Source organism: Bos javanicus, unplaced genomic scaffold (assembly GCF_032452875.1).
Source record: "Bos javanicus breed banteng unplaced genomic scaffold, ARS-OSU_banteng_1.0 tig00001600_1, whole genome shotgun sequence".
Classification (NCBI taxonomy): domain Eukaryota; kingdom Metazoa; phylum Chordata; class Mammalia; order Artiodactyla; family Bovidae; genus Bos; species Bos javanicus.
The window spans coordinates 575,244-599,925 of NW_026893620.1; the positions used below are offsets into that span (position 1 = coordinate 575,244).

Below are 24,682 nucleotides of genomic sequence, written 5' to 3' on the forward strand. Positions count from 1 at the left end.
TGGTTTCTAGAAGGTTAAGTTGGTATTAATTTGTAATAATTATTTATGGTTGAAGTCTCTGATATGAACATATCCCCACCTTACTTTTTGGCTATAGTTTTTATAACTGTTAAAAACATATACTTCTACTTTTCTTATTAGTTTTAATATTGGTGAAATATGTGCATGAATAATAAGATAAATTAAATCATTTCATCATCTGTGATTGCCTGCACAATAGAATGATTAGTCATAAAATGTGATCCCCATTATTTTTTTTTTTGGATGCACCTTGCAGGTTCTTAGTTCCCTGACCAGGGATTGAAGCAGCAGAAGCACAGAGTCTTAACCATAGGACCACAGGCAAGTCCCTGTTCCCATTATTCTAAAACTAGGAAGCTGAATGGAGTAATAAACTAAATGAATACTGAACAGATCCCCCTCTTGTATCCTCCTAAGGGATTCTTTTCAGCATTGTTTATATGAAAAGCTTTAAGAAGTGGGGGACCACAAACAGTGTGGTGTCACCCCAAATACTAGTAATGATAAAGAGCAAACCTGAAAATAACCGGGCTTATCTTTCAATAGGGCTTCCCTGGTAGATCAGACAGTAAAGAATCCACCTGCAATGCAGGAGACCTGGATTCAGTCCCTGGGTCTGGGAAGATCCTCTGGAGAAGGGAATGGCTACCCACTCCACTATTTTTGCCTGGAGAATTCCATGAACAGAGGAGCCTGGTGGGCTACAGTCCATGGAGTTGCAAAAAGTCAGACACAACTGAGTGACTAACATATGTCTTGCTAATACATTTAACAACTTCAACATACTTGAACATGTGAAAAAAGTATTTTTCAAATATATCACTTCTGACATATATTTCATGAGGTCTCCTTTACTTTTCTAATCTTTTCCTTTCCTTGTCATTTCTGGTAACTTCAGGAGGAGAAAAATTGTCTATTTTCCTCCTATATTAGTTCCAACATGATAAAATATTTTTAAGAAAAGTATTTACAGAGTGGATACTCTGTGTTAGGAAATATGTCATGAACAAGACAGAAATGGTCCCTGTCCTCATGGTGCTCACATTCATTCTCCTTGTGCTAAAATGCAAAGATGCAGCTGACCTGCCACCAGTTTATTTGCCTTAAGAACCACGCCGACTCACAGTGGCTATAACATTCAATTATCTAATGTTGACTTGTGAGAAATTCCAGAAGACAGAGTCTGCAGAATTTCAGGGGTCTGGTTAATTATTGCATAAATGGAGGCCAGCCTGCATTGCCATCCCAACCTGAGAGCCCCGGTACTCACTTGTACATTCCAGGCGTTTCACATCGCACGATGTCCTTAAGAAATACCACCGGAGGACAAAGAAAATAATGCCAAGTGGAATCACAGGTATAGCAATCCAAGGAATCGTAGCCACCATCACGACCACCATACCAACCACAAGAAGAAAAGTCTGAAATAGCAAAAATAGATGCAGAGGCCTCCTTATGAAGGGTACTTTTCAAAGATAAACTGTTACGATTTGTTCTATTAGGATTAAACTCCTTCCCTCAAAAAGGATTTGTTGGGACAGCAGGGAATCTTTCTCTTCCAAATAAATACAATTATAGGTGGTCCTCATGATATTTAGTGCATATGCCGAACAGGATGATAAGAATTTTCTAGGTATCCGCACTTGTGATACACTCAGTAGCCCTTTGAGGCAGGCATTACCACTTTTAACAGATGATAATATTTAAGGCTCAGAGAGTAGGCGCTGAATCCCAAACTATCAGGAGTCAGAAGGTGTTACTAGAGAGATGAGTGAGCAGGCATCACAGGTGAGGAATCCAGATGCCTCAGCTATACATGGAGGAATAAAGAAGTGGTTAAATACAAAGTTGTGTCCAGAATGTGTCCAGAAAAGTAGGACAAAATTTAAATGTTGATCTTTGGAAGTAGGAATTTCTCTTTCAAGATTTTCTATCCATACTTAATACTTACTGAGTGTTGACTGTATACAGAGCTATACCTTCAAACCTTCACATGTATTAACTCATTAATCCTCACAATAGCTCTATCTAGTAACAGTATTGTCTCATTTTACAGATGGAGAGAGTGAAGCACAAGAAGAGGAAAAACAACTCGATGAACATTGCAAAGCCTAAGTCATGAAACTGGGAAGTCCATGTCATGAGTCTTTATGACATATATAAGCTTGCCCCCAATATACAGCCATCTTTCTATCATTATAGTAAGTGTTTAAAATGCCTGTTCCAAAGGTTAATGATTGTAACAATGACAGATTCCATTTACCAAGTGTTTACTGTACGTAAGACAATGGGCTAAGAGTTCCATGAGCATTTTCTTAATCATCACATTATCCCATGAGATTATTCTATCTTGGTCCAAAAAAAAAAAAAAAAAGAGAGAGAGCAGGTAGAAGAGAAAACAAAATCATTGGTTTTTGCTGCTTTAAGCATCCATCTTTAGAAGGAAAAGTATAATACCCTTATTTTTTAAGAATACAATCAACATTTAAGAATGCAATCAACACTGCCTGCCTATTATGACAGTGGGGTGGGGTGGTGGGGAGTGCAGGTTCAGTCTGGGCCAAGGCCTACAAAGCTTATGATCTCAGGTGGATATGAATTCATGGTGATCTGCACAAGGCAGAGAGTGCTGGGGAAACTCAGAGAAGAATTCAGGAACACTTTTAGACAATTCTAAGAAGAGAATTATGGCCAAATTTTACAGCCTGGTTGAAAAAATAGAAAGAGTGGTACGAAAACTTGCAGGCAGCAACTACCATTGATGGAAATTTTGACCAAAAAGGAGCTGAGATGAGAAGTTAAGATGCCTGTCTGAGTTAACACTGGTTGTTATGGGTCCTCTCAGCACCAGGACCTGCATCCATGCTCACCACCCCAGGACCTCCCCACCTTATCACACAGGGCAGCTGGCCCAGGCGCTTCTCTGAGGGATGGGTTAGGGGTGGTCATGCCTGTATCACAGAGACTTGGGTTATCATTTCACAGCTTTTCCTGATCAGTTTTCTCAGAGGATCTTCACAACCATCTTGTGAATGAGAAAAGTAAGAACTTCATTTTCATTTACAGATATGGCATAAAGATTGGAGGGTAAGTGGTTGTCCTAAGTTTTCCTAGAAGGATGGCAGGTCAAGGAGAAAGGCAGGAGCAGTTTGTACTCAGGGAATCCTAGAGTCTTGGCCACAGGCAGAAGGAGCCTAGAAGGAGGAGGAAAGGTCCAGAACTGTGACTCGGTATCCAGGAGACCTTGGGAACTAAACTATATTATCTGGATGGAGACACATGTGCTTTTCCTGTTTTTCACACATCTGCTGTGGTATCAAAATAAAACCCAGAGTGAAGAGGATGGGATTCTGAAGTAATACTTCCCAGTCATTAGTGGAAAAAATAGCCCTGACTGACCTCTCTCCTATTAGACCTACAGATGAACAACTGCTTTACAGCCACTGTGTTATGCATTCCACCTGATAAAACCTTCATGTTCATGGGGAGGAGTTCTGGCAGCTCCTTCTAAGTCTGGTCTTAAGTCACCTGGCTTGCCATTGTTGATTGTCATAAGTGAAGTGAAGTCGCTCAGTCATGTCTGACTCTTAGCGACACCATGACTGCGGCCTATCAGGCTCCTCCATCCATGGGATTTTCCAGGCAAGAGTACTGGAGTGAGGTGCCATTGCCTTCTCCAAAGTCATAAAAACCTGCTAAAATGTCAATAAAAAATTCAAATTAGTTTTTTAGTATACTCACTGGCTTAAAGCTCAACATTCAGAAAACTAAGATCATGGCATCCAGTCCCATCACTTCGTGGCAAATAGATGGGGAAACAGTGGAAACAGTGGCTGATTTTATTTTGGGAGGCTCCAAAATCACTGCAGATGGTGATTGCAGCCATGAAATTAAAAGACACTTACTTCTAGGACTTCCCTGGTGGCTCAGACGGTAAAGCATTTGCCTACAGTGCAGGAGACCTGTGTTCAATCCCTGGGTCAGGAAGATCCTCTGGAGAAGGAAATGGCAATACACTCCAGTACTCTTGCCTGGAAAATCCCATGGACAGAGAAGCATAGTAGGCTACAGTCCACGGGGTTGCAAAGAGTCGGACACAACTGAACGACTTCACTTTCACTACTGCTTGGAAGGAAAGTTATGACCAACCTAGACATCATATTAAAAAGCAGAGACAATACTTTGTCAACAAAGGTCTATCTAGTCGAGGCTATGGTTTTTCTAGTAGTCATGTATGGATATGAGAGTTGGACTATAAAGAAAGCTGAGAGCCAAAGAATTGATGCTTTTGAACTGTGGTGTTGGAGAAGACTCTTGACAGTCCCTTGGACTGCAAGGAGATCTAGCCAGTCCATCCTAGAGGAGATCAGTCCTAGGTGTTTATTGGAAGGACTGATGTTGAAGCTGAAACTCCAATACTTTGGCCACCTGATGTGAAAAGCTGACTCATCTGAAAAGACTCTGATGTTGGGAAAGATTGAGGGCAGGAGGAGAAGGGGACAACAGAGGATAAGATGGTTGGATGGCATCACTGACTCAATGGACATGAGTTTGGGTAATCTCCGGGAGTTGGTGATGGACAGGGAGGTCTGTCGTGCTGCAGTTCATGGAGTCTCAAAGAGTAGGACACAACTGAGACTGAATTGAACTGAACTGAGAAGACTCACATCATTTGATGGAAAACATTCATCAGTTTCAATAATTTGGCTTTCCCCAGGTGAAGGCCTGTTAAGACTAACCCAGCCTGGAAGATAACCTGGGAAGCAGAGGTAAAATCAAAATGAAGGGCTCCACAGAAGCTGAGCCAATGCTTTTTCCTTAGGTATGCATTCGGTTCAGTTCAGTTCAATCATTGAATCCTGTCTGACTCTTTGAGACCCCATGGACTGCAGCACCCCAGGCCTCCCTGTTCATCACCAACTTCTGGGGTTTACGCAAACTGATGACCATCACGTTGGTGATGCCATCCAACCATCTCATCCCCTGTTGTCCCCTTCTCCCACCTTCAATTTTTCCCAGTATCAGGGTCTTTTCAAATGAGTCAGTTCGTCGTCTCATGTGGCCAAAGTATTGGAGCTTCAGCTTCAACATCAGTCCTTCCAATAAACACTCAGGACTGATCTCCTTTAGGATGGACTGGTTGGATCTCCTTGCAGTCCAAGGGACTCTCAAGAGTCTTCTCCAACACCACAGTTCAAAACATCAATTCTTTGGCACTCAGCTTTCTTTATAGTCCAACTATCACATGCATACACGACTACTGGAAAAACTATCGCTTTGACTAGACAGACCGTTATCTGCAAAGTAATGTCTCTGCTTTTTAATATGCTACCTCAGTTCAATTCAGTTCAGTTCAGTCACTCAGTGTGTCCAACTCTCTGCAACCCCATGGATCGCAGCACGCCAGGCTTCCCTGTCCATCACCAACTCGCGGAGCTCACTAAGACGCACGTCCATTGAGTCAGTGATGCCATCCAGTCATCTCACCCTCTGTCGTCCCCTTCTTCTCCTGCTCCCAATCCCTCCCAGCATCAGAGTCTTTTCCAATGAGTCAACTCTTTGCATGAGGTGGCCAAAATACTGGAGTTTCAGCTTCAGCATCATTCCCTCCAAAGAAATCCCAGGGCTGATCTCCTTCAGAATGAACTGGTTGGATCACCTTGCAGTCCAAGGGACTCTCAAGAGTCTTCTCCAACACCACAGTTCAAAAGCATCAATTCTTTGGCACTCAGCTTTCTTCACAGTCCAACTCTCACATACATACATGATCACTGCAAAAACCATAGCCTTGACTAGACAGACCTTTGTTGGCTAAGTGATGTCTCTGTTTTTCAATATGCTATCTAGGTTGGTCATAACTTTTCTTCCAAGGCGTAAGTGTCTTTTAATTTCATGGCTGTAGTCACCACGTGCAGTGATTTTGGAGCCCCCCAAAAATAAAAGTCTGACACTGTTTCCACTATTTCCCCATCTATTTCCCATGAAGTGATGGGACCAGATGCCATGATCTTCATTTTCTGAATGTTGAGGTTTAAGCCAACTTTTTCACTCTCCTCTTTCACTTTCATCAAGAGGCTTTTGAGTTCCTCTTCACTTTGTGCCATAAGGGTGGTGTCATCTGCACATCTGAGGTTATTGATATTTCTCCCGGCAATCTTGATTCCAGCTTATGCTTCTTCCAGCCCAGTGCTTCTCATGATGTACTCTGCATATAAGTTAAATAAGCAGGGTGACAATATACAGTCTTGATGTAATCCTTTCCTATTTGGAACCAGTCTGTTGTTCCATGTCCAATTCTAGCTGTTGCTTCCTGACCTGCATACAAATTTCTCAGGAGGCAGGTCAGGTGGTCTGGTATTCCCATCTCTTGAAGAATTTTCTGCGGTTTATTGTGATCCACACAGTCAAAGGCTTTGGCATAGTCAATGAAGGAGAAATAGATGTTTTTTCTGGAACTCTCTTGCTTTTTTGATGATCCAGCGGATGTTGGCGATTTGATCTCTGGCTCCTCTGCCTTTTCGAAAACCAGCTTGAACATCTGGAAGTTCACAGTTCACGTATTGCTGAAGCCTACCTTGGAGAATTTTGAGCATTACTTTACTAGCGTGTGAGATGAGTGCAATTGTGCAGTAGTTTGAGCATTCTTTGGCATTGCCTTTCTTTGGGATTGGAATGAAAACTGAGCTTTTCCAGTCCTGTGGCCACTCCTGAGTTTTCCAAATTTGTTGGCATATTGAGTGCATCACTTTCACAGCATCATATTTCAGGATTTGAAAGAGCTCAACTGGAATTCCATCACCTCCACTAGCTGTTCATAGTGATGCTTTCTAAAGCCCACTTGATTTTACATTCCAGGATGTCTGGCTCTAGGTGAGTGATTAAGTTGGGCATAACTTTTCTTCCAAGGAGGAAGTGTCTTTGAATTTCATGGCTGCAGTCACCATCTGCAGTGATTTTGGAGCCCAAAAAGTAAAGTCTGACAGTTTCCACTGTTTCCCCATCTATTTGCCATGAAGGGATGGGACCAGTTGCCATGATTTTAGCTTTCTGAATGTTGAGTTTTAAGCCAAATATTTCACTCTCCTCTTTCACTTTCATCAAGAGGCTCTTTAGTCCCTCTTCACTTTCTGCCATAATGATGGTATCATCTGAATATATGAGGTTACTGATATTTCTATGGGCAATCTTGATTCCAACTTGTGCTTCATCCAGTCCAGCATTTCTCATGATGTACTCTACATATACATTAAATAAGCAGGGAGACAATATACAGCCTTGACATACTTCTTTCTCCATTTGGAACCAGTCTGTTGTTCCATGTCCAGTTCTAACTGTTGCTTCTTGACTTGCATACCAATTTCTCAGGAGGCAGGTCAGGTGGTATGGTAATCCCATCTCTTTAAGAAGAAGACCCATTATTAACACTCTGAGAGCTCCAAAGTTAGGTAACATGCCTCAGATTTCATGCCACTAAATTCTGAAATAATTTAAAGCGGTTGTCTCTGACATCTACTTGTAGGTAATACTATAGCCACCCTCATTGTGGATTGAATATCATATATATATATATTATCATGGCATCTGGTCCCATCACTTCATGGGAAATAGATGGAAAACAATGGAAACAGTGTCAGACTTTCTTTTTTGGGGCTCCAAAATCACTGCAGATGGTGACTGCAGCCATGAAATTAAAAGACGCTTACTCCTTGGAAGGAAAGTTATGACCAACCTAGATAGCATATTCAAAAGCAGAGATGTTACTTTGCCAACAAAGGTCTGTCTAGCCAAGGCTATGGTTTTTCCCCAGTGGTCATGTATGGATGTTAGAGTTGGACTGTGAAGAAAGCTGAGTGCCAAAGAATTGATGCTTTTGAACTGTGGTGTTGGAGAAGACTCTTGAGAGTCCCATGGACTGCAAGGAGATCCAACTAGTCCATTCTAAAGGAGATCAGTCCTGAGATTTCTTTGGAAGGACTGATGCTAAAGCTGAAACTCCAGTACTTTGGCCACCTCATGCGAAGAGTTGACTCATTGGAAAAGACTCTGATACTGGGAGGGATTGGGGGCAGGAGGAGAAGAGGATGACAGAGGATGAGAGGACTGGATGGCATCACTGACTCGATGGACATGAGTTTAAGTGAACTCCGGGAGTTGGTGATGGATAGGGAGGCCTGGCATGCTGTGATTCATGGGGTTGCAAAGAGTCGTACATGACTGAGAGACTGAACTGAACTGAACTGAAACGGTGTATGTGTTTACAGATGAATATACATTTCTGAATCTTTTATTGCCAGCTATCTCAAACCCTTTATAGAAGTTGGCAGAAGATGAAAATAGTATCTCAACAAAAAGTCATTTGAAGAAGGAAACAAAAGATTCTGGTGTACAATACATATGCCTTCCCTGAAACCAACCTCATTTCTTTCTTCTACATTCCCAGGAATTCCAAGAAACCCAGTTAAAGCTACACATATAATTCACCGCCCCCCCCCCATCTACTTGGATTTCAGGCCCATATGATGGCCCATATCACCATGGCCAGTGTTTTTACACCTCTGTCACACTGGCACAGAGACAATAATGAGTATATAGAAAGAAACATATTGTCCCAGAAGCAAGTGACTCAAGTACTGATGTCCCCCAAATAAAGAGAATCATTATTTTTATATATTTCCCATTTGGAGCACACTGCTTGGAAAATTATATTCAAAGTCTGTGAATCTACATGAACTAATAAAAAAAATTCTTAGATAAAATCTTTCACTTTAGAGAAAATGGTGATTTTTTTATAATTCAGAAAAATTCTTTAGTTTGCAGAGAATGACAGCCTACACCTAGAGAGGATATTCCACTAGCCCAATATTGTGCTGAGACAGGGTTTATAACAAATCTTCCTGCATATTAACAGGGAGGGTAAGACTCTACACCCATTCTCAATCTTAGTAAGAACTGGGATATACCAACATGAACAGATGGTAATGGGAATTAAATGAGGTCCCACACATAAAGTGTTAACCAGTTCATGCATAACAAATAGAAACTCTAACTCCACCATTACTACCATCAGGTGCTCTGGGTGCCAGCAGCCAGGGGAGGAGGGATGAGGTGTTCATAGACTGATGAGCCCAAAGAATCTTAAGAATCTCATGAAGTTGGGCCCTAACAGGCCTCTCATTCTAACCACTAGAACAGTTTAGTATTATCCAAGAACGTATCAGAGCAGGTGCAATTTTTCTTAGATGTGGTGATGAGGTCACATGTACCAAAGTGACTGTGGCTTTTCTTTGGTCACAGTGAAATTCACATCTGAGGTTTATTTTGTTTGAAGATGCACTTTTAAAATAATATGACCAATAAACTTCATGCCTACTACAGTTTTTGTCCTCTCTGAATTATCTTCCCAACTCTAAGCTTTCCAAAGACTGACAAATTTTGGGACATGGCAGCAAGTAACATTTTTTGAGATGTTTCTTTTCTTTTTTAATATATATTTTAAAGAGATGTTTTTTTTTCTTATTCTGTATCATTTTTCTCTTTCAGGTTATCCTTTTTCTGAGTGAAGACTTGCTTTTTTGAAACTCCTAAGCACTTATGGGAGACTAAGGGAAAAGTGCTGGACCTCTGAATCAACAAAACCAAACAAGATTATTCAATATAGACCAAAGAGAAGATCAATTTGACATTTACTATTTTATGTACCGTGAAGTGGTACACTGATACCAGTGGAAGTACAAAATCTGTATTTTGTAAACTCATGAATCTCAAGAAGTTGAACTGTGTCCACTCCAGGTCAGCATTCTTGGTGGAAGCAAGTAGCCTGGTTAGGTTGTCAGGATGACTAAGGCAGAGGATAGGTCCCAACCACCTATGGAAGGAAGTCCCATGAGCATATTTCATCCTCCAAAAGGATGCTGTGTTGTGAGCAGCTGTTTATGACAAGCCACACTGGTTTCTAAATGATTTGTAAGTGAATTATACAAAAAAGAAAAGAAAAGAATGCTTGTGAAAATGTTAATGGTTTTCTTTAAAAGCCTGTCCAACCAAAAAACTTGAAAAATAAGACTTTGCTTTATTGCTAGAGGCTATGGGATTTCTTTGGAAGGAATGATGCTAAAGCTGAAACTCCAGTACTTTGGCCACGTCATGCAAAGAATTGACTCATTGGAAAAGACTCTGATGCTGGGAGGGATTGGGGGCAGGAGGAGAAGGGGACGACAGAGGATGAGATGGTTGGATGGCATGACTGACTCCATGGATGTGAGTCTGAGTGAACTCTGGGAGTTGGTGATGGACAGGGAGGCCTGGCATGCTGTGATTCATGGGATCGCAAAGAGTCGGACATGACTGAGTGACTGAACTGAACTGATGACAAGTTTTCTCATAACACAGAGATCCACAATTCTCTAGATCTGGCCAACAAGCAAAGAAGTAATGGTTATGCCATGCTTCCAAATACCAATAATGGATGACACTTCATAAGACTTGTCATGAGTCCAAATCTCAAGTATTTCACAGGCTTTACATAATCTCATTCTCACATCAATATGAGGAGGGATTATCTTCTCCATTTGCAAAGCAGGAAACTGATACTCAGAGAGGCTTATTGATTTGCTCAAATTCAAACAATTCAGTCATTATGACCCCAAGTCTTTTCTTTTAACTTCTGCCTGATACTGTATCACATACAGAGACTGTATCACACATAGATACTGTATCATACATCATATATTTCCCCTTCTGTCTGCATTTTCTAACCCTGTTGGGTTTCTTGTGGTTCTATCTGGTCTTTCCCATGAGGGAGCCAGTTCTAGATTCCCAGCTATTTAGGGAATAACAGCCTGTTCAGTTCAGAGAGCAAAATGATCATTAAAAGATCTTAAAAGTGCTCACTGGGCTTCCCTGGTGGCTCAGTAGTAAAGAATCTGCCTGCCAATGCAGGAGATGTGGGTTTGATCACTGGATCAGGAAGATCCTCTGGAGAAGGAAATGGCAACCCACTCCAGTATTCTTGCCTGTGAAATCCCATGGACAGAGGAGCCTGGAGCACTGCAGTCCATGGGGTCACAAAGAGTTGAATGCAACTAAGCGACTAAATGGCAACAGCAAGGGTTCATTCTGTTCATAGTTTTTCAGGCACTCTGTCTACCAGATCTAATTCCTTGAATCTATTCATCACCTCCATTTTATAACCATAAGAGATTTGATTTAGGTCAAACCTGAATGGCCTAGTGGTTTTCCCTACTCTCTTCATTTAAGCCTAAATTTTACAATAAGGAATTAATGATCAGAGCCATAGTCAGCTTCAGGTCTTGTTTTTGCTGACTGTATAGAGCTTCTTCATTTTCAGCTGAAAAGGACATAATCAATCTGATTTTGGTGTTGATCATTTGGTGATGTCCTTGTGTAGAACTGTCCCTTGTGTTGCTGGAAGAGGGTGTTTTCTATGACCGATGTGTTCTCTTGACAAAACTCTGTTAGCCTATGCCCTGCTTCATTTTGTACTCCAAAAGCCAGACTTGCCTGTTACTCCAGGTATCTCTTGATTTCCTACTTTTGCATTACAATTCCTTATGATGAAAAGGACATCTTTTTTTTGGTTTTAGATCTAGAAGGTATTGTAGGTCTTCACAGAACCAGTCAACTTCAGCTTCTTTGGCATTAGTAGTTGAGGCATAGACTTGTAGTACTGTGATGTTGAATGGTTTGCCTTGGAAGAGAACAGATCATTCTGTCGTTTTTGAGTTTGTACCCAAGGACTGCATTTCAGACTCTTTTGTTAACTATGACAGCTTCTCCGTTTCTTCTAAGGGATTCTTGCCCACAGAAATAGATACAATGGTCATCTGAATTAAATTCGCCCATTCCTGTCCATTTTAGTTCACTGATTCCTAAGATGCCAATATTCACTCTTGTCATCCCCTGTTTGACCACATTCAATTTACATTGATTCATGGACCTAACATTCCAGGTCCCTATGCAATATCATTCTTTACAGCATTGGACTTTACTTTTACCAACAGACACATCCACAACTGAGTGTCATTTCCACTTCAGCCCAGCTGCTTCATTCTTTCTGGAGCTGTTAGCAGTTGCCCTCTGCTCTTCCCCAGTAACATACTGGATACCTCCCAACTTGGAGGGCTCATCTTCAAGTGTCATATATTTTTGCCTTTTCATACTGTTCACGGGGCTCTCACAGCAAGAATACTGGAGTGGGTTATCATTTCCTCCTCAAGTGGACCATGTTTCGTCAGAACTCTCCAGTATGACCTGTCTATCTTGGGTGGCCCTGAATGGTATGACTCATAGTTTCATTGAGTTACACAACCCTTCACCAGGACAAGGCTGTGATCCATGAGGAAGAAAGGAAATGAGGATTCAGTCATTTAAGTTCGGCCAAGCTGTTGATTGTTGTTGTTGTTTTCTCTTCCTGAATGAGGGATGTGTGAGGAACAAAGGTTTTGCAATTTGGTTTTCCTCAAAAAAATTAAAGCATTTTGCTGAGGGCAGCTGTGTGCAACTTCTGATGCTCAGAGAAGTCCCTCTTTTTTTAATTTAATAAGTGATTTTTTTGATATTTTAAAATTTATTTATTTTTAATTGAAGGATAATTAAAATGCCTAAATTTAACTTCCACATCTTACCTTCATTTTCATTTGTCTTATTTGTAGGAAGACTTCTTGGAGGTGATGATTTCAATGACAAAAGCAGTGCATAATTGAGACTATTTACTCCATGTTATTTGGGACTTTGGAAAACTATATGAAAATTATGTTAATTTGAAATATTTAGTGACCAATGGTCAGTTTTGAAAACAACTGGTGTTTATTCTATGAGTCTACATAAGAAAGTATCCCTTAAAATCTTCAAGAATTACAAACCTAGAATCTCTGTAATACAAACTCATGAGATGATATTTATGGGCCTGGAAACTGTGTATGACAATAAATTTAATACAACATAATGCCGATGTCATCAGACAACTTTTCTCACTTAAAAATACATATGATGTTTTAAAAATAACTACTCATTACTTAGTGCTCAACATGCATTCAGATGTTATGAAAATAATAATATTAAAACAACTTCATTTTGCCTTCCCACAACATTTATGGAGTTGGTATTATTTTCTCTATTTTACTGAGAGGAGACTGGCTTTGTGTGGCAGAGACAGGAAGAGGGAGAGCTGGGATTCAAGCTTGGAAAGAGAGACTTCAGGGCTTCCCATGCCACTGTACTTCAAAGTTGTTGACATCATAAATGATTATCAGGTGGAATCGCACTACAAAAATTGATTTTTTTATGCTGCTTTTCCTTCATCCTTTTTGAAATGGTGAACAGCTCCAATTTGCCCAACAACTATAATGTGACCGAACAGGCAACTTCTCTGGTAGAGTCAGTGTACAATATGGTGCACAAACTCATGATTGCCCTCTGTTGGGATGTGGTCTCTGAGTGACATCGTCTGAGTAGATGGACTGTCCTGCAGTGTGGACCACTACTCAGAACCCAGGGTTTCCCTTCCCACACTTGGCATCACTATTACAAAATATTAAATAAATTATCTAATATATTGTTTAAGAGAATGAGAAGGAATTAAATGATGAAAAGTACACCAAATAAACACTTTAGAAGTAATAAAAATGATCAAGAATCTTCCAAGGTTTATAAAATACACCAAGGATAAGCAGAATCATCAAAAGTGAGTTGAAAACAATTGGCACAAACTATTTCTTTTAAAACAAAACTGAACAACCCCCTTCCAGCCCCTTCCCTTCCCTCCTCTCATTGGTGATGGGGAAGAAAGACTGATTCCCACATAGCAACTCTGCTTCCAGCAGCACCTCCAGCCCCACCATCCACAGCAGCCTTTTCTTTTCATCTAGGATCAAAGGTCACCTCCTAAAAGCTCCGCCCACCTCCTGGACCAGGCTCCATAACTGCCTCCAGCCCCCACATCCACTTTGCCTTCCAGGACTTCCTCCACAGAGCTCCCACAATTAGGATTCCAAAGGCAGCAAGGGGTGAATCTCTGGATGTCTCCCTCAGGAAGGGAGGCTGCAGGAGACCACCCACGAGTGGAGGGATCTGGCTCACCCCTGTTCTTCAGGACCTCAACTCTAAGCACTGTTTGTTGAAGGGAAGGAGGGAGAGAGGGAAATACCACCCACCACCTCACACACGCAACTCACAAACTGTACACCCCAACAACCAGCAATACCTCCTCAGACCCTACATTCCAGATGGGCCTGTCTCCTACTTCATTCAAACTCCTTCCAGGAGTAGCCAGTCTTCACCTCAACTCCCTCCATACCTCCTGGATTTTCAACCCTTTGCACTCTGACCTCCTCACATCTGAAACCTGCTTCTCAGGTCACCAACACCTCCTGATTCCAAATCAAGCAACAAGTTTTCACAGACTCACCTTCTCATTTGCACTGAGCAGATGTGTCCTTCCTTGATTCCCCAACCTACTTCCTTCTTTCTCTCTTGCTGTTCACTGTGTCTCCTCTCCTCCCCTTCTCTCTCTGCTTTTTCTCTGATATCGAGTCTTCTTATATTGGCCCCTAAAAATGCTTCCCTCTCTCTGGGCAATCTTGTCATCTTCACAGATTCAGCTACTACCTGCTCAGTGAAGGGTACACAGGCTCCATGCTCATCCCAGGTCTCTCCCTCAAACACCAAACTCTTACTTCCAATGACCTACAGGACACCTCCACCTTCAACTTCAAGATAACTGAACTACAAGTGGCAGAGCTGGGATTGGAAATCAGCAAGACTGGAATTTTCCCTCCTCTTTAATGAGAATGTTTCCTACTGAAATCAGGTAGTATCTATCCCTGTTCCTCTATACATCATGCAAAAATATGTGACAATCTGACTATGACCACTAACTAACCATGTGCTAGTAAGCACATGGCATAAACCCAAGTTAGCCCACCTTACCATAGCAAAGAAACAGAACCATTCACAAAATATTTTCAAAGTAATTCACAATCACTGTTAAAATGTGACACTGTTTTCAAGCAAAAATAGTTTCTGGGGATAAATTACATAGTTAAACCCAGAAGGGCACATTTATAAAATAAGTTTGCAGAAGAGAAAAAAAAAAAATCAGACATCTTTGCAGTAAAAGTCCTCTGCCTCTGAGTCCCAGAGTAGTTCACACTGGTAACAGTTGAAGCCATGCCCACAGGCTACACTGTCTGCAGTCAGATGTCTGCTGCATTTTTGTGTGCAGCTTTTGACAATGCATTTCATTTCCAAAATTAACACCTGAGAAGAAAAATAAAATTCCCCACAGACTAAATAACTGAAAAGTAGACAGAATTAAATAACAGAAAAATACACCCCACATGAGCAATGATACTGAATGAGGAGATGAGAGTGGAGATGACCCTACATCATTCTTTAGAACCTCAAGTTCACAGACAAAAGAGAGACTCGATAGAAGGTATTCCTGTAGGTCTTTCTCTCTCTCTCTCTCTTAAGACACCTTAAGACAGAGCAATCAACCTGTGAAAAGAATAACTGCCTACAAAACAAAAGACATTTTCTGAAATGACTTTGATCCTGGAATCAAATTACTGGCTTAAAGGCTTTGTATCTTTAATAACTGCTCTCTATTGCCCTTGTTGGACTTCCCACGTGGCTCAGTGGTGAAGAATCTGCCTGCCAATGCAGGAGACCTGGGTCTGGAAGATCCCCTGGACAAGGTAATTGCAACCCACTCAAGTATTCTTACCTTAGAAATCCCATGGACAGAGGAACCTCGTGGGCTATAGTCCATGGGGTCACAAAAGAGTCAGACACAATTTAGCAACTAAACAACAACCTTTTCCTCGTTAAAGTATTATTTTCACCTTATTTTTACCAATCTTTTATTTGTAAGTAACCACAATTGGCTTTATCCAAATAAAATAGTGCAGTAAATATTTGTCCTCTGTGGTAATACAATGCATTGTGCATGTCTGACTCTTTGCAACCCCATGGACTATAGCCCGCCAGGCTCCTCTGCCCATGGAATTTTCCAGGCAAGAATACTGGAGTGGCTTGCCATTTCCTTCTCCAGAGGATCTTCTTGACCCAAGGATTGAACTCTTGTCTCTTGTGTCTCCTGCATTGGCAAGTGAATTCTTTAACACTGAGCCACTTGGGAAGCCCAATACAATGCATAATTTAGTTCATCTAGGCTATCTTTCCATGAGAGGTGATTTTTTTCTCTATTATGAAATGTGCTCACAATAAGGGAATCCACACCAGACATCTGGAAGGCAGAGGGAGAACCACTTACCCAGCCTGTCGCTGCTTCAGACCAACCTTGATGTGACTGGGTAGCCACTCCTGCCCCAGGTGTCACTCATGTTAGCTCAGCCTCCCAATGACAGCTGCACCCTTCTCTCACAAATATAACCTTTACTGAGGATAACAGGGCATATCACCAGGCTGAAAGCCCACCCTCAGCCCCTGTGAGAAAGCCTCGAGAAACAGGCATTCTGCTCTTCCCTGTGAGAACTCTGACAGGACTGGTACATTACCTGGATGAAATCTTGAAATATCAGGGGCAGCGAGTCATCCATATGCCCAATGTCTTTCGAGAAGCGATTTAAAATCCTTCCTGAAAGAACAGGATACAAGAAAATACTCATTTCCTCATAAAGGAGCCTTAAGAGAAACAATACGTGCACAAATCAAAACAATATTTTTAAAGCACATGTATTTATGGATTTCTCTGATGATACAGTGGATAAGAATCTGCTTGTCAATGCAGGGGACATTACAAATTCCACTTTTGAAAATAAAAGATAGGAAAGAGTTCAATTTAATATACCACTAAAAGAGTAAGTAATTTACAGCCCCTAAGCCTTTTGGGCAAAGCAGGCCTATCTTTGCAATACTTATTTGGGCTTCTATTTTCTTGAAGGAATGAAGTCGTGCTAAGAGCTAAAGGAGGGGGACACAAGATAAATATTAGTGTGCTGACTGCTCTAAAATTAGTGGCCTTCAGGATTTAAACTTGATCCCAAGTCCTTCAATATAAGTAAGTCAGCATCTGGAGAAGCCTACAGGTCTTGACTATAAAGAGCCTGGTTAACTGTGGTCATGAACACTCAGAGGCTGTGAGAACAGAAATTCAGTCCCACTTAATGCTCCCAACTTTGTGACTATAGTTTTCACACTAACAGGCAAAGTGGAGGAACTTCATACCCATAATAGCATAAATTCCTCCAACCCCTTCCTCACTCTGGCTTCATAATAACCTGAGATCTGTGTGGGCCTCTGCAGTTTACTATCCTGTGCTCTGCTCACAGCCTGGACTAAACAACGTGTGCTGAATAAATCTGAACAGATTTATGAGCTGCTGCCCTCGACATTCTTATTTAATCCTCACAACAGTCTTGTGGAACAGAATGGGCAGTGGTTATTCCCATTTCACAGGAGAGAAGCTCCCAGACACCATGTCCTCATCCTCATTGAGGTTCATTAGGCACTGATCCTGTGCTAAGTGCTGTGAATTATTAACCTGCTTAATGCCCACAATACCAAGATATTGGTAAGTGTGTGAATAGTATCCTCATTTTATAGGTAAGAAGATCAAGACACAGAGAAATTAAATAATTAGCACAGAAGTATTCACATAACTATAACTATTACTATTAGTAACTAGCAACAGGACTGAACCCAGCCAGTTGGCTCCAGAGTCCACACTTAAGACCATGACAGCATCCTGCCTGGAGATTTGCCTGGCTAGGAGAATATACCTGCTTTGGCCTCAGTCACATGCTGAGTTGATGACCAGGCTGAGCCTACACTTGTCCTCCTTCCAGTCACATCCCTGCCTCGACAGGCCCTGTCAGTCATCACCTGTGAGAAAACAAAGCCACCCTGGGCCTCAGCACAAGTACAACCAACTGAACAGAGTGGGCATGTTCACTAAAGAACTGACTCTTCACAGAAACCCAGGTCAGGAGGCTGTCTCCTGAAGCAATACAGGTCAAAGGCCTCAAAGTAGAGGAAGCAACCACTGGAAAACCATCAGGGACACTCTTACTTAATACTGAAGATCCACCTGCTATGTACCACAAGACCTCTTAAATATAACCAAAAGTCCATTATAAAACTAGAGAGTTGATTTTATTGAAGATGATGTATACTTTTAACTGATCTTGTGTTTTAATCAATTTTCCATTACCATTTAGATAAACCTCAAAATATGAGCACATGTCAGACCTCTGTGATCCCAGAAATGGATGAGCAATGAAAAAGAGAAACACATAGCCTGTCTCCTATAGAGATGTTCCTGGAAGAAGGTCCTTCCTAGTTAGCTTAACATTATTAACACGGGAACATTTCAACAACTAGTCAAAAATATTTCAACACATTTGCATCATATGTTGGGTGCTTCATATGTCTTACAAATGGATTCATAAATCATCCTGCAAAGTAAACATTCATTTATCTTTATAGACACACATAAATTGGAATAAAAGGTTACATACTCCTATTCAGATTTTCTCTGGTAGGAAAGAATATCAGTGAAGCTTTTCATAGAAAATGAATGGTGATTTTCTTCTAAGCATCTCTTCCATTTTCAAATATCAAATGTAATCAGGAATTAAATGTGTTAAAAAGACATATTCACTGAGAAACCTGGTGTCTGACTTACCTATTGGATTTCTATAGAAGAACAATACTGGAGCTCTCAAAATGGACCACAAAATTTTGTTATGCAAAGTTTGTGAAGCGTTAACAAGGACGTAGAATATCAACAGAGACCTTGTGATGCCAAAAAGGATGGTAGAAAAAGTTAAACCTGAAATAAAGAAACATCACTCAGTACAAGATCTCTGCCTTATCCTCAATGATGTTAAAGCATGACAGACAGTTTATAAAGATATTGTGTATTTTATTCTATAAATAAGATTTATATAAAAATTTATACATGTAGACTATAGAATACATTTATATATATATAAATGTATATATATGTAAATATACATATGAAATAGGTTGTATAAGAACTTGATGCTGTCACAAAATACATTTATAAAGAAGAATATGAAAATCACTATTTTTCTTTCACTAAATAGAAACAACACAGGGGGGAAATGTCTTATATAAATTACAGTTTCATTCTAGGCTTTCCTAATTCACTTACAAGTTCTAATAACAACTCACAAGAAAGATAATTACAGGGCTCCCTTGGTAGTTCAGTGCTGGAGAGTCCGTCTGCCAATGCAGGAGACATGGGTTCGATCCCTGACCCAGGTGGATCTCACATGTCTCAGAGCAGCTTAGCCTGTGCTAACTATTGAGCTTGTGCTCTAGAGCCCAGGAACCACAACTACTAAAGCCCACTGGCTGCATCTACTGAAGTCCACACACCCTAGAGCCCATGCTCTGAAACAAGAGAAGCCATGCAATGAGAAACCTGCACATCACAATTAGAGTAGACTCTGCCCTTGGCAACTAGAGAAAGTCCACACAGCGATGAAGACCCAGCATAGCCAAAAATAAATAAAACAAACAAACAAACAAAAAAAAACTTTAAAACAAAAAGAAAGATGATTATGAAAAACAGTTGATCTTCTTCCCTTTGCCACATTTCAAATCCCACTAGTTACATATTCCACAATCAAAGCATACCTCAGTTTTAGATATCAGTGTGAGAAGGAAGAGGAACAGGAGAAATGACTTACCATTTCCTTGTAAACAGTAAATTTACAGGAAAATTTACTTCTATGTAAAATAGCTACTTGAGAATCTACTTTTATAGCACAGAAAATTCTACTCAGTGGTGATCTAAATGAGAAGGAAACAAAAAAAATGGGGATATATGTGCACTGTACATATGACTGATGGCACTTTGTTGTACAGCAAAATCTCACACGACACTGTAAAGCAACTGTACTCCAGTGAAAATTAATAAAAATCAAATAAATAAAAAATAACATAGCAATTTCTATGTCCAAGTAGTTTTAAAGAGTACAGAAGGACCATATTAAGTTGCAAACAGACAACTTAATTATTTGCAACTAACAATTAATTAGTTTGCAAACTATTGCTATTCAAGAAATAGCAAGAAACTATTATATTTTGACAAGAGATAATTATAACCTAAATAATAATTTATAGATAATCTAAACAAGCAACTAACCTCTCACTAAGTTTTTTAAGGAAACACAAAGCATTTGTAAATAAATATTATCATTTAAAAAATTTTATCAATGATAAATGAGCATCACTATGCATATAAAACCACATCCAAAGTCAGAAGGAGCAGCCCCACATCCAAGGTCAGGGAAAACCTAGTAAGATGGTAGGCACTGGAGTGGCTGTGAGGAGATACCCCATGTCTAAGGGCAAAGGAGCAGCCCCAGCAAGACAGTAGAAGTGGCGAATTCATGTTTAGAATCAAACCCAATTCCTGCCAGAGATGCTCAGAGGGCTCAAATGAACCTTGTGTGCACCAGGACCCAGAGTCCCCACAGAGACTGAGACAGAACTGTGTTTGAGAGTTTCCTGTGGAGGTATGGGGTTGGCAGTGGTCTGCTGCAGGGACAGGAGCTCTGGGTGTGGGTATGGCATAAGTCCTCTTGGAGGAGGTTGCCATTAACCCCACCATAGAGCTGTCAGAACTTACACAGGACTGGGAAATAGACTCTTGGAGGGCACAACAGAACCTTGTGCACCAGGACCAAGGAGGAAGGAACAGTGACCCCAGAGGAGACTTGCCTATGGGTGTCCAGGAGTCTCTGGTGAAGGTGTGGGTTGGTGGTGGACTGCAGCAGGGTTAGGGGCACGGTCTTTAGCATTACATGCATGGGATCTTGTGAGGGAAGTCACCATTATATTCATTCAGTTCAGTTCAGCTCAGTTCACTGGCTCAGTCGTGTCTGACTCTATGCGACCTCATGAATCACAGCACGTGAGGCCTCCCTGTCCATCATCAACACCTGGAGTTCACTCAAACTCATGTCGATCAAGTCGGTAATGCCATCCAGATATCTTATCCTCTGTCGTCCCCTTCTCCTCCTGCCCCCAATCCCTCCCAGCATCAGGGTCTTTTCCAATGAGTCAACTCTTTGCATGAGGTGGCCAAAGTATTGGAGGTTCAGCTTTAGCATCAGTCGTTCCAATGAACAGCCAGGACTGATCTCCTTTTGGATGGACTGGTTGTATCTCCTTGCAGTCTAAGGAACTCTCAAGAGTCTTCTCCAGCACCACAGTTCAAAAGCATCAATTCTTCAGTGCTCAGCTTTCTTCACAGTCTAATTCGCACATCTATACATGACTACTGGAAAATCATAGCCTTGACTAGACGGACCTTTGTTGGCAAAGTAATGTCTCTGCTTTTCAATATGCTATCTAGATTGGTCATAACTTTCCTTCCAAAGAGTATGCATCTTTTATTTCATGGCTGCAGTCACCATCTGCAGTGATTTTGGAGCCCCAAAAATAAAGTCTGACACTGTTTCCACTGTTTCCCCGTCTATTTGCCATGAAGTGATGGGACCGGATGCCATGATCTTCATTTTCTGAATGTTGAGCTTTAAGCCAACTTTTTCACTCTCCTCCTTCACTTTCATCAAGAGGCTTTTTAGTTCCTCTTCACTTTGTGCCATAAGGGTGGTGTCCTCTGCATATCTGAGGTTATAGATATTTCTCCAAGCAATCTTTATTCCAGATTGTGCTTCTTCCAGCCCAGCATTTCTCATGATGTACACTGCTTATAAGTTAAATAAGCAGGGTGACAATATACAGCCTTGATGTACTCCTTTTCCTATTTGGAACCAGTCTGCTGTTCCATGTCTAGTTCAAGCTGTTGCTTCCTGACCTGCAAATAGGTTTCTCAAGAGGCAGGTCAGGTGGTTTGGTATACCCATCTCTTTCAGAATTTTCCACAGTTTATTATGATCCACACAGTCAAAGGCTTTGGCATAGTCAATAAAGCAGAAATAGATGTTTTTCTGGAATTCTCTTGCTTTTTTGATGATCCAGCGGATGTTGGCAATTTGATCTCTGGTTCCTCTGCCTTTTCTAAAACCAGCTTGAACATCAGGAAGTTCACCATTCACGTATTGCTGAAGCCTAGCTTGGAGAATTTTGAGCATTACTTTACTAGCATGTGAGATGAGTGCAATTGTGCGGTAGTTGGAGCATTCTTTGGCATTGCCTTTTTTGGGGATTGGAATGAAAACTGACCTTTTCCAGTCCTGTGGCCACTGCTGAGTTTTCCAAATTTGCTGGCATATTGAGTGCAGCACTTTCACAGCATCATCTTTCAGGATTTGAAATAGCTCACCTTGAATTCCATCACCTCCACTACCTTTGTTCATGGTGATGCTTTCTAAGGCCCACTTGACTTCACATTCCAGGATGTCTGGCTCTAGGTGAGTGATCACACCATCATGATTATCTGGGTAATGAACTCTTTTTTGTACAGTTCTCATGTGTATTCTTCTTAATATCTTCTGCTTCTCCTAGGTCCATACCATTTCTGTCCTTTATCAAGCCAATCTTTGCATGAAATATTCCCTTGGTATCTCTAATTTTCTTGAAGAGATCTCCAGTCTTTACCATTCTGTTATTTTCCCCCATTTCTTTGCACTGATCTCTGAGGAAGGCTTTCTTATCTCTTCTTGCTATTCTTTGGAACTCTGCATTCAGATGCTTATATCTTTCCTTTTCTCCTTTGCTTTTCACTTCTCTTCTTTTCACAGCTATTTGTAAGGCCTCCCCAGACAGCCATTTTGCTTTTTTGCATTTCTTTTCCATGGGGATGGTCTTGATCCCTGTTTCCTATACAATGTCACAAACTTCCGACCATAGCTCATCAGGCACTCTGTCTATTACATCTAGTCCCTTAAATCTATTTCTCATTTCCACTGTATAATCATAAGGGATTTGATTTAGGTCATACCTGAATGGTCTAGTGGTTTTCCCTACTTTCTTCAATTTAAGTCTGAATTTGACAATAAGTAGTTCACGATCTGAGCCACAGTGAGCTCCAAGTCTTGTTTTTGCTGACTGTATACAGCTTCTCTATCTTTGGCTGCAAATAATATAATCAATCTGACTTCGGTGCGACCATCTGGTGATTTCCATGTGTAGAGTCTTCTCTTGTGTTGTTGGAAGAGGGTGTTTGCTAAGACCAGTGTGTTTTCTTAGCAAAACTCTATTAGCCTTTGCCCTGCTTCATTCCGTACTCCAAGGCCAAATTTGCCTGTTACTCCAGGTGTTTCTTGACTTCCTACTTTTGTGTTTCAATCCCGTATAATGAAAAGGACATCTTTTGGGGGTGATAGTACTAAAAAGTTAGGACTTCCCTGGTGGCTCAGATGGTAAAACATCTGTCTACAATGCAGGAGACCCGGGTTCAATCTCTGGGTCAGGAAGATCCCCCGAGAAGGAAATGGCAATCCACTCAAGTACTATTGCCTGGAAAATCCCATGGACAGAGGAGCCTGGTAGGCTGCAGTCCATGGGGTTGAAAAGAGTCAGACTGAGCAACTTCACTTTCATTTTCACTTTCTAAAGGGTCTTGTAGGTTTTCATACCTCCACCATAGTTTATCTTTATTACCTCCACCATAGTTTGGCCCAAGATAAGTAGCAGGGAGGGAACACAGCTCCACCCATCAACAGAAAATCGGATTAAAGATTTACTGAGCATAGACCTGCCCATCAGAACAGGACCCAGTATCTCCCTTAGTCAGTCTCTCCCATCAGGAAGCTTCCATAAGCTTCTTATCATTCTCCATCAGAGGGCAGACAGACTGAAAGCCACAATCACAAAAAACTAACCAATCTAATTACATGGACCACAGCCTTGTCTAACTCAATGAAACTATGAGCCATGTCATGTAGGAGTACCTAAGACTGATGGGTCATGGTGGAGAGTTCTAACAAAATGTGGTCCACTGGAGAAGGGAATGACAAACCACTTCAGTATTCCAGTCTTGAGAACCCCATGAACAGTATGAAAAGGCAAAAAGATAGGACACTGAAAGATGAACTCCCCAGTTGGTAGGTACCCAATATGCTACTAGAGAACAGTGGAGAAATAACTCCAGAAAGAATGAAGAGACAGAGCCAAAGCAAAAATAACAGCCAGTTGTGGATGTGACTGGTGATAGAAGCAAGGTCCGATGTTGTAAAGAGCAACATTGCAAAGGAACCTGGACTATTAGGTCCATGAATCCAGGCAAATTGGAAGTGATCAAACAGGAGATGGCAAGAGTGAATGCCATCAAATTCCTAAAATTCCACATTTTAGGAATCAGTGAACTAAAATGGACTGGAATGGGTGAATGTAACTCAGAAGAACTTTATATCTACTACTGTGCACAGGAATCCATTAGAAGAAATGGAGTAGCCATCATATTCAACGAAAGAGTCCAAAATGCAGTGCTTGGATGCAATCTCAAAAAACACAGAATGATCTCTGTTCGTTTCCAAGGCAAACCATTCAGTATCACGGTAATCTAAGTCTATGTCCTGACCAGTAATGCCAAAGAGGTTGAAGTTGAACAGTTCTATGAAGACCTACAGGACCTTCTAGAATTAACACCCAAAAAAGATGTCCTTTTCATTATAGAGAACTGGAATGCAAAAGTAGGAAGTCAAGAAACACCCAGAGTAACAGGCAAATCTGGCCT

At 41.0% G+C, this 24,682-nt stretch overlaps 1 protein-coding gene across 5 annotated transcripts in view; it reads right to left on the reverse strand.

Moving 5' to 3' along the window:
- LOC133243936 (ATP-binding cassette sub-family C member 4-like) overlaps nt 1–24,682 on the reverse strand; it is a 590,639-nt gene that overhangs the window by 481,355 nt on the left and 84,602 nt on the right. For 4 of the 5 annotated variants that reach the window (XM_061410637.1, XM_061410641.1, XM_061410639.1 and 1 more), the window contains 3 exons: nt 18,689–18,835; nt 16,560–16,639; nt 1,292–1,442 (listed from right to left, as the gene is read on the reverse strand). In XM_061410637.1, the coding sequence (XP_061266621.1) occupies nt 1,292–1,442; nt 16,560–16,639; nt 18,689–18,835 (378 nt within the window). The remainder of the gene's footprint in view (nt 1–1,291; nt 1,443–16,559; nt 16,640–18,688; nt 18,836–24,682) is intronic. The other variant, XM_061410642.1, reaches the window with a different exon arrangement.